The sequence below is a fragment of the Panthera tigris genome, chromosome A2 (genome assembly GCF_018350195.1).
Source record: "Panthera tigris isolate Pti1 chromosome A2, P.tigris_Pti1_mat1.1, whole genome shotgun sequence".
NCBI classification, from domain to species: Eukaryota; Metazoa; Chordata; class Mammalia; order Carnivora; family Felidae; genus Panthera; species Panthera tigris.
This window is the reverse complement of record NC_056661.1, coordinates 129989241-130001791: the sequence shown is the minus strand read 5'-3', so window position 1 is coordinate 130001791 and position 12551 is coordinate 129989241. Positions and strand designations below refer to the sequence as shown.

Sequence of the window (12551 nt, the reverse complement as noted above, 5' to 3'; positions counted from 1 at the left end):
CATGAGAAAGGAAGCCAACTAAGCTTATATAATTTATATATAACAATACATTCTGTTTGTTCCCAAATCAAACAGAAGTTCTTCTAAAGTAGATGGTTTGCACACAGTAAGAGCTCAATAAACATTAGTTGAATACATTAGTCTCTCTCTTTTGACCCCCACCCTACCATTACACATATAACTACTGCTAATACCAGAAGGCAACTAGCTCTGAAATCCACCCACCCCCCTGTCCCTGGGGAAATAAGAGTCAAAGTTTAATCACCTGAGCAAATTTTCTTTTATTGAAAAGAGTTAACACCTGGTTCCCTTGAAAACACATACTTCAATGAAACCATGAGGCTGTCACAGGAATTCATAAAGATGCACGAGGCACCATGAACCTCACTGGCACAGGGAACTTGTTCTGGTGATGAAAGCTCCTTTTGTAAGAGAAGTTGTATGTACAGAGCCAAATTCTCTGGCTTGCTATTGGTTCTCCTCCATAACGGCCACCCTTAACCCCAATAAAGCAGAAGGACACAGCATACAACGAGCCCTTTTTCTGGTTGCTATCCCCAAACCCCTTTGCCTTGGAGTCGCTCCCAACCCTACAGCATTAACTTGGCCCCAGGGTTGGGATCACTAACCAGATGGTCTGTTGCCTGCAGAAATGCACATGCTCAGTTCATAAGCCCGTGCACACCCAATAAAGCGCGAAGCTCAGGTGCTGGCGGCTGCTTTTAGATGCTCATTTCTTTAGTTTTGTTCCGCGTCCAGTTGATTGAGTCGCTTTACAATCATGCTGTTGATTTTCTTAAGATCGTCTATGTCCTTTCCCTCAGCTGTTAGTCTTCTCGACACATCATCCATCTTGTTTCCAGTTTGAACTTCAAAACAGAAAACAGACTGTGTTACATTGATAGCCAGTGTGTTCCGTCGGGACCCGCTAGTGCCTTGTGTTGGTGCTTAGCCAAGTGCTGAAAGGCCCCCTTGGCAAGTCCCCTGCTCCAATAACCCACGCAGCCCACAAGCCCGGGAGAGAAATCGCCGAAGACTAAAGCTGTCTACCAAAGTGCATTACTTTTACAATTTATTGGGCCCAGCCTCGACTACCTTTGGCAGCTCCACACAGATTTTGGCTGAGAAACTTCACTGTGAGCCACCAAAGGAAACCACCAGCTAGTCTCATTGGGAGCATATCAGAGAAGTGATTGTTACATCGTCTTCTTAGAGCGCTCTTCTCCAGAGGTTTTTGGCTCCTCGTTGGGAAATGAGGTTTTCTGGGTTTCAGCCTATTTTGACATAGCTCTGCTGGTTCTGAATTACCAGTCCATAAATGAACATGTAGTAATTCCCCTCGGACCATCCTAAGAACAGAGACTGTATTTTCAAAATAAACAGAACTCTTGGCAATAAAATAAGCTATGGAGGTTACTCCATACTCATCAGAGGTTAAAATTTCCAGGAAATGCAGCAAAAAAATCCATACTTAATATTTGAGCTTCTTATTATTTCCATTTTAAGCAAGTTTTTTTTCCCCAACTAATGTTGCTGGTAGCATGCCACGAGGCTTAGTGGATAAACTAATGTGGGAAAGTAAACTAGATAGAAGAGCTTCCCCTTCCAGGCTTGGGACAAATGGTTGCCCAGAAGCTGCTTCTTCCCCATGTCTGCAAAACTATGCTGGATGAATTATGGTCTAAGACATGAAGGAAGGATCTTAATTGAGATTAACTACAGAGCCAGGCAGAAAAATCACTTGCTTCTGGGGAAAAATGTGAAACTGAAGTAAATTCATAACACATAATATCCTTTCCCCTCTTGGGAACCTCCTAGTGGAACATAAGTCAAACAGAGAAGGAAGCAGCAGCCGGGCTGGCTTGAGTGTGTTCCACGACACACTGATTCCAAATTAAATTCCAAAAAAGAAAAAGAGTTCCATGTGCAAAAATGTTAGAGAAAAATTTTGCACTGATCTGCCTCTTGGAAACTCACAAGAAGTAAAAAAAAAAAAAAACAATTTGAGCATTATCTAACTCAGCAATTATCAAACTCCTTTGACCATAGAATCCTTCTTCCCTCAGGCAACAACAACATCCCAGGAACCTAGTATTCTCTGGAATAGACTGCTTGGCCACTAGAATTTGTTACCAGAGGCATGTATAGTAATCTACTCTTGTAGCCCATTATTCCTTTTTAGGACAGAGATTATGACAAAAACATAAGGTCCAATGGTTTAATAAGAATGTAATCAAGTATAAAATAAGTCTTTTCCCTCTTACATAAAAATACCAGTTATAAAGAATACAGGTTCTTTCACGTCAGTGAAAAGACTACAAATTTGCACTAAATCCCACTGAGAGCAAAATGGTTTCTTTGTTAAAGATGAGCACAGGCCAAGTTCATTTCCAGAGGCCTGTGCCAACTCCACTCTGAGGCTGAGTTAAGGTTTGTCTGAAAACCACAGGAAGTCCTTGTTTTATTTCTTCAACATAGGCAATGGAGGGCAGGGAAGCTTTGGAGCCAGACAGGTCAGGGTTTGAATCTTGGTTCTGCCTCTGATTAGCAGGGTACACATGGAGAGGTACATTTCTAGGTCTTAGTCTCGCGTCAGTAAAATAGAAATACTAAATACTATCTTAAGAGGTAAAGATGTAAGATAATGAATTTATGTATCTGGCACAGAGCAATAGCCCAAAGAAAGACATTCTTCTTGGGGCGCCTGGGTGGCTCAGTCGGTTGAGCGGCCGACTTCGGCTCAGGTCATGATCTCACGGTCCGTGACTTCGAGCCCCGCGTCGGGCTCTGTGCTGACAGCTCAGAGCCTGGAGCCTGTTTCGGATTCTGTGTCGCCCTCTCTCTGACCCTCCCCTGTTCATGCTCTGTCTCTCCCTGTTTCAAAAATAAATACGTTAAAAAATAAAAATTAAAAAAAAGACATTCTTCTTTGTTCATATCTTCTTTTTCTTTCTTCGTATGACTTTGCTCTCAACATAAAACACCAGCAGCAAATATAACATAAATCACATTTATACAAGAGGGGTATAATGACAGTAATAAAGTGCATGCTCTTTGAAGTCAGGCAGGAGTGTCTTTGGGCCCTGATTCGGCACTTATTAGTTGTGGACCTCAGGCACAGTGATTAACCGAAGCCTCAGTGTCAGCACCGGTAAAACCAGAATAATAGTAGATCATACGACCTAGAGTTGTTACGAGGTTGTGAGCAAACAGACATCAAGTGTTACTTAGCACAGTACCTGGGAAAATGAGTGCTCGATATATAGCACTTCTTATCATCATTACCTTTAACCTCATTACCCGTCGCTCCACAGAAGAGAGAAGTTCCTTTGGGTGGCTCTCCTGCCGATAGGGATATCTAAAATTTCCTGCTAGTTTAACTCAGTCATTACCCCATATGGGTGTGGCAGAATGATATTTGGAGCATTAATTTTTGTTGGTATAACATTTCAGAATTCAGAGTAATGCATGGGCTTTTTCTGGCCCTGAAGATTCAGGAACAACCCACATTCAATGGACAGTCAGAGACAAGGGCACCATTATTGTAAGGATAGTTCCCATTGAAGCTTTTAAGTTAGCGAGGGCATGGACTGGGCCAGAGAGAAGCAGTTAAATATCCCACCTCCCCACGTGCCCTGACCCCAGGCTAGATAAAAAGCCAGAAGGAGAAGGGAGTTTGGGGAAGAGAAGGGGTCTGAGGCTGTAAAAGAGCCACACCCCCTGCCCACCTGTCTCCCCCCATCATCACCACCACTACCTCCTTTAATCCTGAATGAATTTAAATTAAAGGCCTTCCAAAGACATGGGCTCCACTTCTCACTGAAGATTTTTGAAGGCTACAGGGCCTGCAAAGCAGGAAAGGGCAGAAGAAATAAATGATGGTCCTCAGGACCCAGGGGAAAAGGCGTGGTTCAGGGCAGCAGGAAGCTGAAATAAATCCAGATAATGGCCCACAGAGGTTAGCTGAGAGAGAGAACTGATGGGTTTGAGGGGAGAGGGCAACCCACAGAAGGAAAGGACAGCACCCTGCCCCTGCCAAGGCAGAAAGGAGAGTGGCCCTGAGGACTGGGGGGTCTCGCCATGTGGGACAGCCCAGCCACCACTCAATGGCAGAGGTCAGGCCCAGGCTGAGAGCAGGGAGGGCAGGTCGTCATACAGCCCGGGGGAGTGCCAAGCAGGAAAGAAGCGGCCTCATCACCTCCCCAACACAGCCTCTGGGACCTTGCACAAGCCCTCAGTGCTTCCAATAGATTTCTGGGAAGTGAGAAAACCTGGGAAGGAGTTTGAAACCTGAATGTGACTCTATGGTAGAGACCTGAATTAATGGAGCAATTATGTACTGGATTAAGAAAAACTAGAATCAACATTTGACAGCCAGGGACTCCCAAGTAAGAAAGGAAAGTTATAGAGACGCCTGGGTGGCTCAGTCAGTTCAGCATCTGACCCTTGATTTTGGCCTAGGTGGTGATCTCATGTCAGGCTCTGCTTTGTCAGCCTGGGATCCTATCTCTCCCTCGCTCTCTGCCCCTCCCCCACTAATGTGCTTGTGTTTGCTCGCTCTCTCACGCTCACTCTCTAAAAATAAATAAATAAACTTTAAAAAAAAAAAAGAAAAGAAATTTATAGAAGTATTTAATGTCCTTGTTCATGAACTTGTGGCACTGTGGGCTTACGTCCCCAGAATCACAGGGTCAGGCACTTGCCGTCTGTCTTTCCAGTGTAGCAGCGATTGCCAAAAAGCATGGACTCCTCACAGGAGCAAAGTTAAACAACCAGCAACAAAGTAAGAGCATTTAAGAAACGAGAACGTGTCAGTGGTACTTACCTATTAGAAAGATCACGAAGGAAACCAGTGCCAGACTGACAATCAGCACAATTATCAGCCCCATAAAAAATAGACTGTGACTTCCGTTTCCTGAGTTAGTGCCAACGTCTGGGATTTTCTCCTGGAGAGCTAACATGAAACAAACAAAAATACCTATGACAAAAACTCCTCAGGATCCACCTTGCCAGCAGAACTGAACAGTCCCCCACTGTTAAAGACCCGAGTAAGGGATACACCCGTTTTTCCCTGTGATCACCCTGGAAAGTGACTTATGTCATAGGAATGTCTTTGGACTTATGTCTTTGGTGCTCTTTGTGAATTTTTTACCTTCTTCATCCTTGGTAGTCAAAAAAATAAGCAGGGTTTAGCACTCTCCTTGGAAAGTTCTTTGAAGATGGTGTTAATACTGAAGAGGCAGGACGTGGGTTTTCTTTGGATGGGTAGGAGAGGATATGTGTGTTAAGCTTTCAGAGTGATGGAGACTGTATTGCCCTCTTCTCTGAAGTGACAGGGGAGTAAAATACAGCTGGCTGGGACACCTATGCTGAGTGGAAGGCTGAATGCTCTAGGGTATCTCCCAGAAATGCCTTTCACCATAGGAGTAAGTTAAGCTGACATCCATTTAAATAGAAAAATGGCCCGGATGTATCTGGGTTTCTCAGAGCTGTCTTTGGGATGAACCTGCTTGGCAAACAAGGTTCTTTTAAATGTTGTGCAGTTACACTGAGACTGCAAGTATGCTTATAAAGCAGCTAAAGCAGGAAGTGTCTGCATTTGGCCATCATTTTGTAAGGCCTGTTTGCCTAGGAACACCCAAATTAAATTAAATAAGCACTGTAGGAACTTGGGGTCATGGAGACCATTAACTTCCTTTCTGTATTCTCTCCTACTTTGCATCGGTCCCACACACTGTGCTACTTGATAATAGCTAGGTGGGTGGCTTAGGTCCTGGGCCGTGTAAATACATCATGCGTCACCCCGCAACAACTTTTGCTTCCTAATCAAAGCAATGGCATAAGCTGGTACCCAAACACCTATTCCTGCGGAGACTTGACTGCAGTAGAAGCAGATGAAAGTCTGAACCCATTAAAATGAAGAAAAAAGCAAGACCTCAATTAGGATTTAGAAGGGGAATAATAGATATAAATTTGGAATTACCTGAGTTTAGAATGGGAATGGAACAAACGACTAGTAGAAAATTAAGGCCTGTGTTTGAAAGTCAGAGTTTAAACTGGAAAAATGGGGCTCAGAATGATCTGAGAGAGCTCGTTCACAATATTTAGGGAACAAAGTACACATTTAGTATTTAGAGGATTTTTGTTTTGTCTTTCTCCTCCTTTTTTTAACCCTTTAATTGGGACCATTTGTGATTTTTAAGTAGAAAATGAAGTTGACTTCATGCCCCCCCAAAATTTAATGACTTCTTGAAATCTGGATGAATGTTTGGAGCATTTTCTCAGCAATGCACTACAAAGTAAGACTTCTCCTGGAAAGTGGGCACCACCGTGACCTGGCCGTGGTCTCTGGAAGGCACGACAGCAGCCAAGGGGGATGAGCAAACCTCTTGGAAGACCAGCACTGCAGTTTCCCTGCCCTTTCCAGGGAGAAACACTCCACAGAAACTTCTCAGAACTCTTGAAGACACATTCCAAATCTTGCTTAGGACCCAAGAAAGCCCATAAGCCTGTCAAATATTAAGAGAACTAACACAAAAGTTGACTAATAATAAAAAGCATTTCCAGCACTGAGCTGTTCCTAATGCCCACCCTGCCACCCACCACACCCACAGGTCCAGATTAGCCTTTACTATTTTTAGGGGGCCTAGAAGCCAGGAAGAGCCAGAAAGCCTGGGAGGCACACATACGGAGCAGATGCTGTGAGCCAGCAGGACAGAGGGTCAGTCTGTTTAAGTCATTTATGGAATCCACAATATAAAGCTTTCGATCTTCAGGCATGCCTCGAGAGCTGGTGTCCTGGGAATGATTCATAGTTCCTGGAAGAAAACACTGACACTAAACAGAAGGCCGGCTCTGGGAGCCCCACTGCACAAGAATCAGAGGCCACAGGAAGCTGGACAGGCACGGAAAGAACCACCCACATGCATTATTTCCAGCTGAAGGTCTAGAAAAGCTGCACTTGTCCAGAAGAAAATATTTCCCTTTGGGGACAACGTTGTACCTATTCTTTTTGCTTGGCTTGCCAGGAAGCTCAGACTCAATTGTGACACCCAATGTGAGCCCTTTATACCCTGCTTATCTGAATATCCTCTTTCCTTCTCCTCAGATTTCTTAATTCTCGCTATTTTCCCTGAGCCTGCTTTTTAATTTTGTAATTTATTTTACTTCATTAATTTTTTTAAGTTTTTATTTATTCATTTTGAGGGAGAGAGAGAGAGCACATGAGCATGAGTTGGAGAGGGGCAGAGAATGGAGAGAGAGAATCCTAAGAAAGCTCTGTGCGGACAGGGTGGAGCCCGATTTGGGGCTCAAACTTATGAGGAGTAAAACCATGAAATCGTGACTCCGGCTGAAGTAGGTTGCTTAACTGATTGAGCTGCCCAAGCTCACTGAGGTGCCGCAAGAAAACTATTTTAAAATAAATTACAAAATTAGGGGCACCTGGGTGGCTCAGTCAGTTAAACATCCGACTTCAGCTCAGGTCATGATCTCACAGTTCATGGGTTCCAGCCCCGTGTCGAGCTCTGTGTTGACAGCTCAGAGCCTGGAGCCTGCTTCAGATTCTGTGTCTCCCTCTCTCTCTGCCCCTCCCCCACTTGTTCTCTGTCTCTGTCTCTCTCTCTTTCAAAAAATGAATAAAAATTGAAAAAATAAAATAGTTTTCTTTTATCACATTGTTTATATTCTGGTGAGATGCCTCAAATCCTTTGGACAAGAAAACTATGTATAAACATACGGAAAGGCAAAACTAAGCTAGTCGGCCTGAGGCCCAAAGACAGATTGTGAGAGGGCAAGAGAATATTACCGCAAACCATCCTAATTGCATGAGGCTTTAAAACACAACTGAGATTTTTACATTCTCGCTCAATATGGTATATATGAGTCTCCACCTTACATGTATTCTTTAGCCATTAGATGCTGGCAGGGAGTCCTCAAGACAAAAATCTTCGCAGGCTAGGGTGCTATAAAGAGGAACCGCGCAGCGGATCGGAGGCTAAACTCCGGGACGTCTGAGGGCTCTTTCCTCCGAACTTCCTTAGATTGAGGCCACTTCCATAGTAAAGAATTTTAAAACTGAGGTTGACATTTAAGGTAATATTTTCTGATGACAGCACTTCCAGCAAACCTGAAAAGCCCGAATGGGTTTATTTATAAAGTCTGTTTTATTAGGTCTCTTCTAGCACAACAGAGAACGTGTGCCCTTTTAATTACATGAAATAAAGGGCTCTGGGAAGACAAATTCAAATTACCATCAAAACTGTCTCTTTCATGGTGGTCTCTCTTCATAAAATGAGTCCAATGGTGACATAGGGACTTTTTGATGTGAAAGGGACTGTAGACACGCTCTAGTCTGGCCCCCTCCTTCCCACAGAGGAGGAAATGGATGCTCAGCTGGTGAATGCCCAACACCACACATTTACTTAGAGGCAGAGCTAGCCGGAAGCAGACCTCTTGCTTCAGAGTTCACTGTGTCTTCCCTTTCCTCTCCACATCCCTCCCTCACCCTCTTCTCCTTTTATTTTTTAATGCTTATTCATTTTTGAGAGACAGAGCCTGAGTGGGGGAGAGGCAGAGAGAGAGGGAGACACAGAATCCAAAGCAGGCTCCAGGCTTCAAGCTGTCAGCACAGAGCCTGACGCAGGGCTCGAACTCATGGACCTCGAGATCATGACCTGAGCTGAGGTCAGACACTTAACCAACTGAGCCACGCAGGTGCCTCCCTAACCCTCTTTCAAGACTTGGCTCAAACCTCATCTCTCGAAGAATCAACCTGCCTTTCCTTTGTGCTTTTGCTGGATGCAGTACCTTCTTCCATCAGAACACACATTCTATTTTACAACATTTACTGCTTACATCTTTGACTTTCCTGGTTGACTGAGAACTCCTCAGGGTGGGCACCAATCCTATTCTTCAAATACTCAGTGTCAAATGTATAAGCCATGACTTACGTTAAGTTGGAACAGCTAAAATATTTTATTTACGATCTGAAGCTCACCATTTACAAAAGAATTTGAGGCAGTTAATAATAAATGCAATGACAGAAAGAAACTGAGGATAAAAATCCTCATGTGATATCTATCTGGACTCTGGTAAAGTCAATAAACTTTGTGCCTTCATTTATATGAAGCAACACACTGTTTACTTCCAGTTAACATTAAAAATCTTTCCTTTAATAGCAGTTGCAAAATGAAGAAAGATAGAGTTAGGAGAAAACAAATTCAGAAAAAAAAAAGTTGCGAACACCTACAGATCTGAAAAAGGATCAGCCATTTACTAAACAGGGTAAACTGGGGGCGCCTGGGTGGCTCAGTCGGTTAAGCTGCCGGCTCAGGTCATGATCTCACGGTCCGTGAGCTCGAGCCCCGCGTCGGGCTCTGTGCTGACGGCTCGGAGCCTGGAGCCTGTTTCAGATTCTGTGTCTCCCTCTCTCTGACCCTCCCCCGTTCATGCTCTGTCTCTCTCTGTCTCAAAAATAAATAAACGTTAAAAAAAAAATTTTAAATAAACAGGGTAAACTGCATCCTGAAACATTAAAAACCAGGAATTCCCCAGTCATACCTAAAACCCACTAGTACTTGTAAAAAAATATGCTCCTGAAACCCTAAGAAAAACATGGACTAATTAAACTTTTTATCAGTCAAAGCTAATAACTAAACAAGGTGTTCCAGGTATCCTGAAATTTTAATTAACAAAAATATGTAATTCTCAGAGTATTTTAGATTAGATATTACTGAAGCATTGATATTGATATTACTGAATTCCAAATATACTTCATGGAATAGTCCTAAGGGAATGACATGAAGTGATCGTTCTTTAAAAAGCAGCATCAGCATATAAAATAAAGGAGTCTTAGAGATCAATCAAGTCTTATCCTTTCACAGATAAAATCATAAGCAATGACTGATGCATGGTCACAGATTCTACTCTTCAAAGAAATTCTACTCTACAAAGAAATGCTTTGTATTTTATCATCTCTTATACTTTATTATCCCGAGTACTAATATTTGATGAGCAATAAAGCTTTGTATGTCACATCATAGAATCATCATTCCAGCCATGGCTTCTATTTTAGGTGTGGTGACTGGCACGTGGTTCATTTTTGGATCTCTGACTCAATGTCCTTAAGCCTTAGCTTCCCTTTTAGGAATGGAATTGCTATTGCTCAAATCTCATACCGGAGCTTAATCAACGGTTACAAAGTGGAGGAACAACTAGAAAATCATAGCCACAAAAACTAACCTAGGAGCAGTGCAGCTAATTAAATCTCCAAATGATCAGCCTTGCTACTCACTGAAAAAGGTGATTCAGTGCACCAACAAATCCAAAATCACTGAGGCAACAACTTAGAGTAAGCTATGACGTGCCCTGAAAGTAAATTTCTTCCTCAGGGTAAAGTCATAATATAAATAGATGCCATTTTCATGTACTTTTAAATGAACTACAACATGCAAATGAAAAATAACTAGCAAAGAAAATGGGATTGGGTGTCCATGGTTCATGGCCACCAAGAGCCTATAAATGGCTCCGTGAGTAAATGGATCCAGGATCACATGCCCTGAAGCCAGGACCCACTGTTGTTGACACCAGTTGTTGCTATCTCTGGCATCTCCATATAAGGGCACCTGGGAACAAGCAGCAGGGCTGGAGAAGCCAAAGTGTTACTAAATTCTGCATCACAGTAGCTCAACCCTCCTCCCTAACTCTGGTGTGCAAATTTGCTCACTATTCTGAGATTGACCAAAGCAGTATCCTTTTAACGGAGCCTTTTCTAATCCCTTGCACTGAAACATGTAAGTAATTTCATTCTCCTCCAGCTTAGATCACGCTCACAGTTCTTTTTATCATTTAAGAATTCTTTGACCAGCTACAAATAAATATTCCGACAAAAGAGTTGTCTATGAAAAATTGCTTTGCTCTTTATTTTTTCCCCTGGGTGCTCGATATCAAAGCACAGAAATGACACACCGGTATTGCTTGCCACAAAATCCAAATTGTTATAATAGGGTTTAATTCAAAGCTAATAGGAAGCTTTATTGAGTGAGTCATGGTAATTTGTTCTTTAATTCCATTTCAGAGTCAGTGCCTCTTCACATTCAGGAATTAATTTTTTAAATCAAGTCTAAATCATTTCTATCAAAAGTTTAAAGCACAGAGCACATGCAACAAAAAACATCCCAGCCGCAAGAATCATAATTTGGTGTCGGTAGAGTAATAGCATGCAAATTACTTACAAAAATGTGAGCTTTGACTGCTAGGTTACCAGAAAAGAAAGGAAGAAAAAAAAATACTATTCAGAAGCAACTACAGTAAAACTTTCTATGAATTCTGTAGTCCTGTCTTTGCCTTCCTTCAGCGAACGGGTGCTCCTACAAGGCCCATAAACCCCGGCATGATGTTGGTCTATATTTAGTGTTAATTTAGCCAAGCAGTGTAAGATTTCCAAATACTTTTTATGCAATGTCTAAGGTTTTTAGGGACTATATTACTGAAAACTATGCTTTAAAAAGAAAAAGCCACCATGCCTTGATTCAATTGGTAACTGTTGAGGTTGTTATTGGACCGAAGTTAATGTCCTTATTTGGCTGATGGGACCGGGTAAGTGGACACATTTCTAGCACTTCTGCCACGGTATGCTCCCATATATAAATATCCAGTAGCGGACCGGAGCTGCCATTCTGACAGGACTCCAGACCAACCAGAGGACTGCAATAAAGAGCGACAGAGAAAGGTGGTGATACTAACTGGGATGATGGCACGTCAGAGAACTCCGAGTGCTTCCAGAAGCTACAAAAAAAGATTGCGAGTGGGAGATTGTATGGCTACAGACCCGCTGCAGAAGAGAGAAGCACTGTGTCTCATCAACTTCCCTTTCTACTCAAAGCCTTTATTTATTCTGAGTTTTTATGCATCCGCTTTCTCAGAAATGCCAGACTTTCTCTCATGGGGTTCCCGCACAGGCACGCCAAGGAGCGCCTGCCCTCTGGTGTACATGAGAGGAGCTACAGTGAGGACTGCCATCCTGTGAGTCCCATTCGCAGGCTACAGGGACAAACTATCCTGGCAGGACACTAAGGGCTGGGCAGTAATCAGATACGCAGTCCTTTCCAAACCCTACCTTTTTCCATTGCACATCTAGATGGACACATCTATGGATCTTTGAAACAGTTTGTACGTCAATCAGAAAATGTTTGCTTCACGGAACTTTCTTTACATTTATATTTAGTATGGACCTCGGTCTACATTTAGGGGAAAGCAATGCCATTTCCTTAAGCTTCATCTGTACCAGGGGACCAGTTCACGGAGGAAGCAATATAACTAGTAACTGTCTCCTCAGAGGTACATTATACATTAAAAAGCTATGCCAAATTTCTTGAAAAATGAAAATGTTTGTTTGCTGTTATATTATCAGCCTGTTTATAAATCTCCTAGCTACCTGATCAGTCTTAAACCATCAAACCTCTGAAGAAACAGCAGCCTCATTCTGAATATGTACTATGTATGTTTTTCTCACTCCTGTAACCTTACAACCCTATCAGTCCCCCTTCAGG

The 12551-nt window shown here is 42.7% G+C and overlaps 1 protein-coding gene across 2 annotated transcripts; it reads right to left on the bottom strand.

Annotated features, from left to right (window-relative positions):
• Positions 1 to 346: 346 nt before the first annotated feature.
• LSMEM1 (leucine rich single-pass membrane protein 1) lies at positions 347 to 6813 on the bottom strand. Of its 2 annotated transcripts, XM_007089148.3 has the most exons (3): positions 6690 to 6813; positions 4826 to 4954; positions 347 to 869 (listed from the first exon to the last, which is right to left on the bottom strand). In XM_007089148.3, exons 1-3 carry the CDS (start codon positions 6811 to 6813, stop codon positions 739 to 741), a joined length of 384 nt encoding a protein of 127 aa, XP_007089210.1. In that variant the 3' UTR covers positions 347 to 738. The 2 variants fall into 2 exon arrangements, 1 of the variants encoding a protein (XP_007089210.1); XR_006214523.1 differs by lacking the exons at positions 4826 to 4954; positions 6690 to 6813 and adding an exon at positions 1096 to 1201 and having other exon boundaries at positions 820 to 869.
• Between the last annotated feature and the right edge of the window lie 5738 nt (positions 6814 to 12551).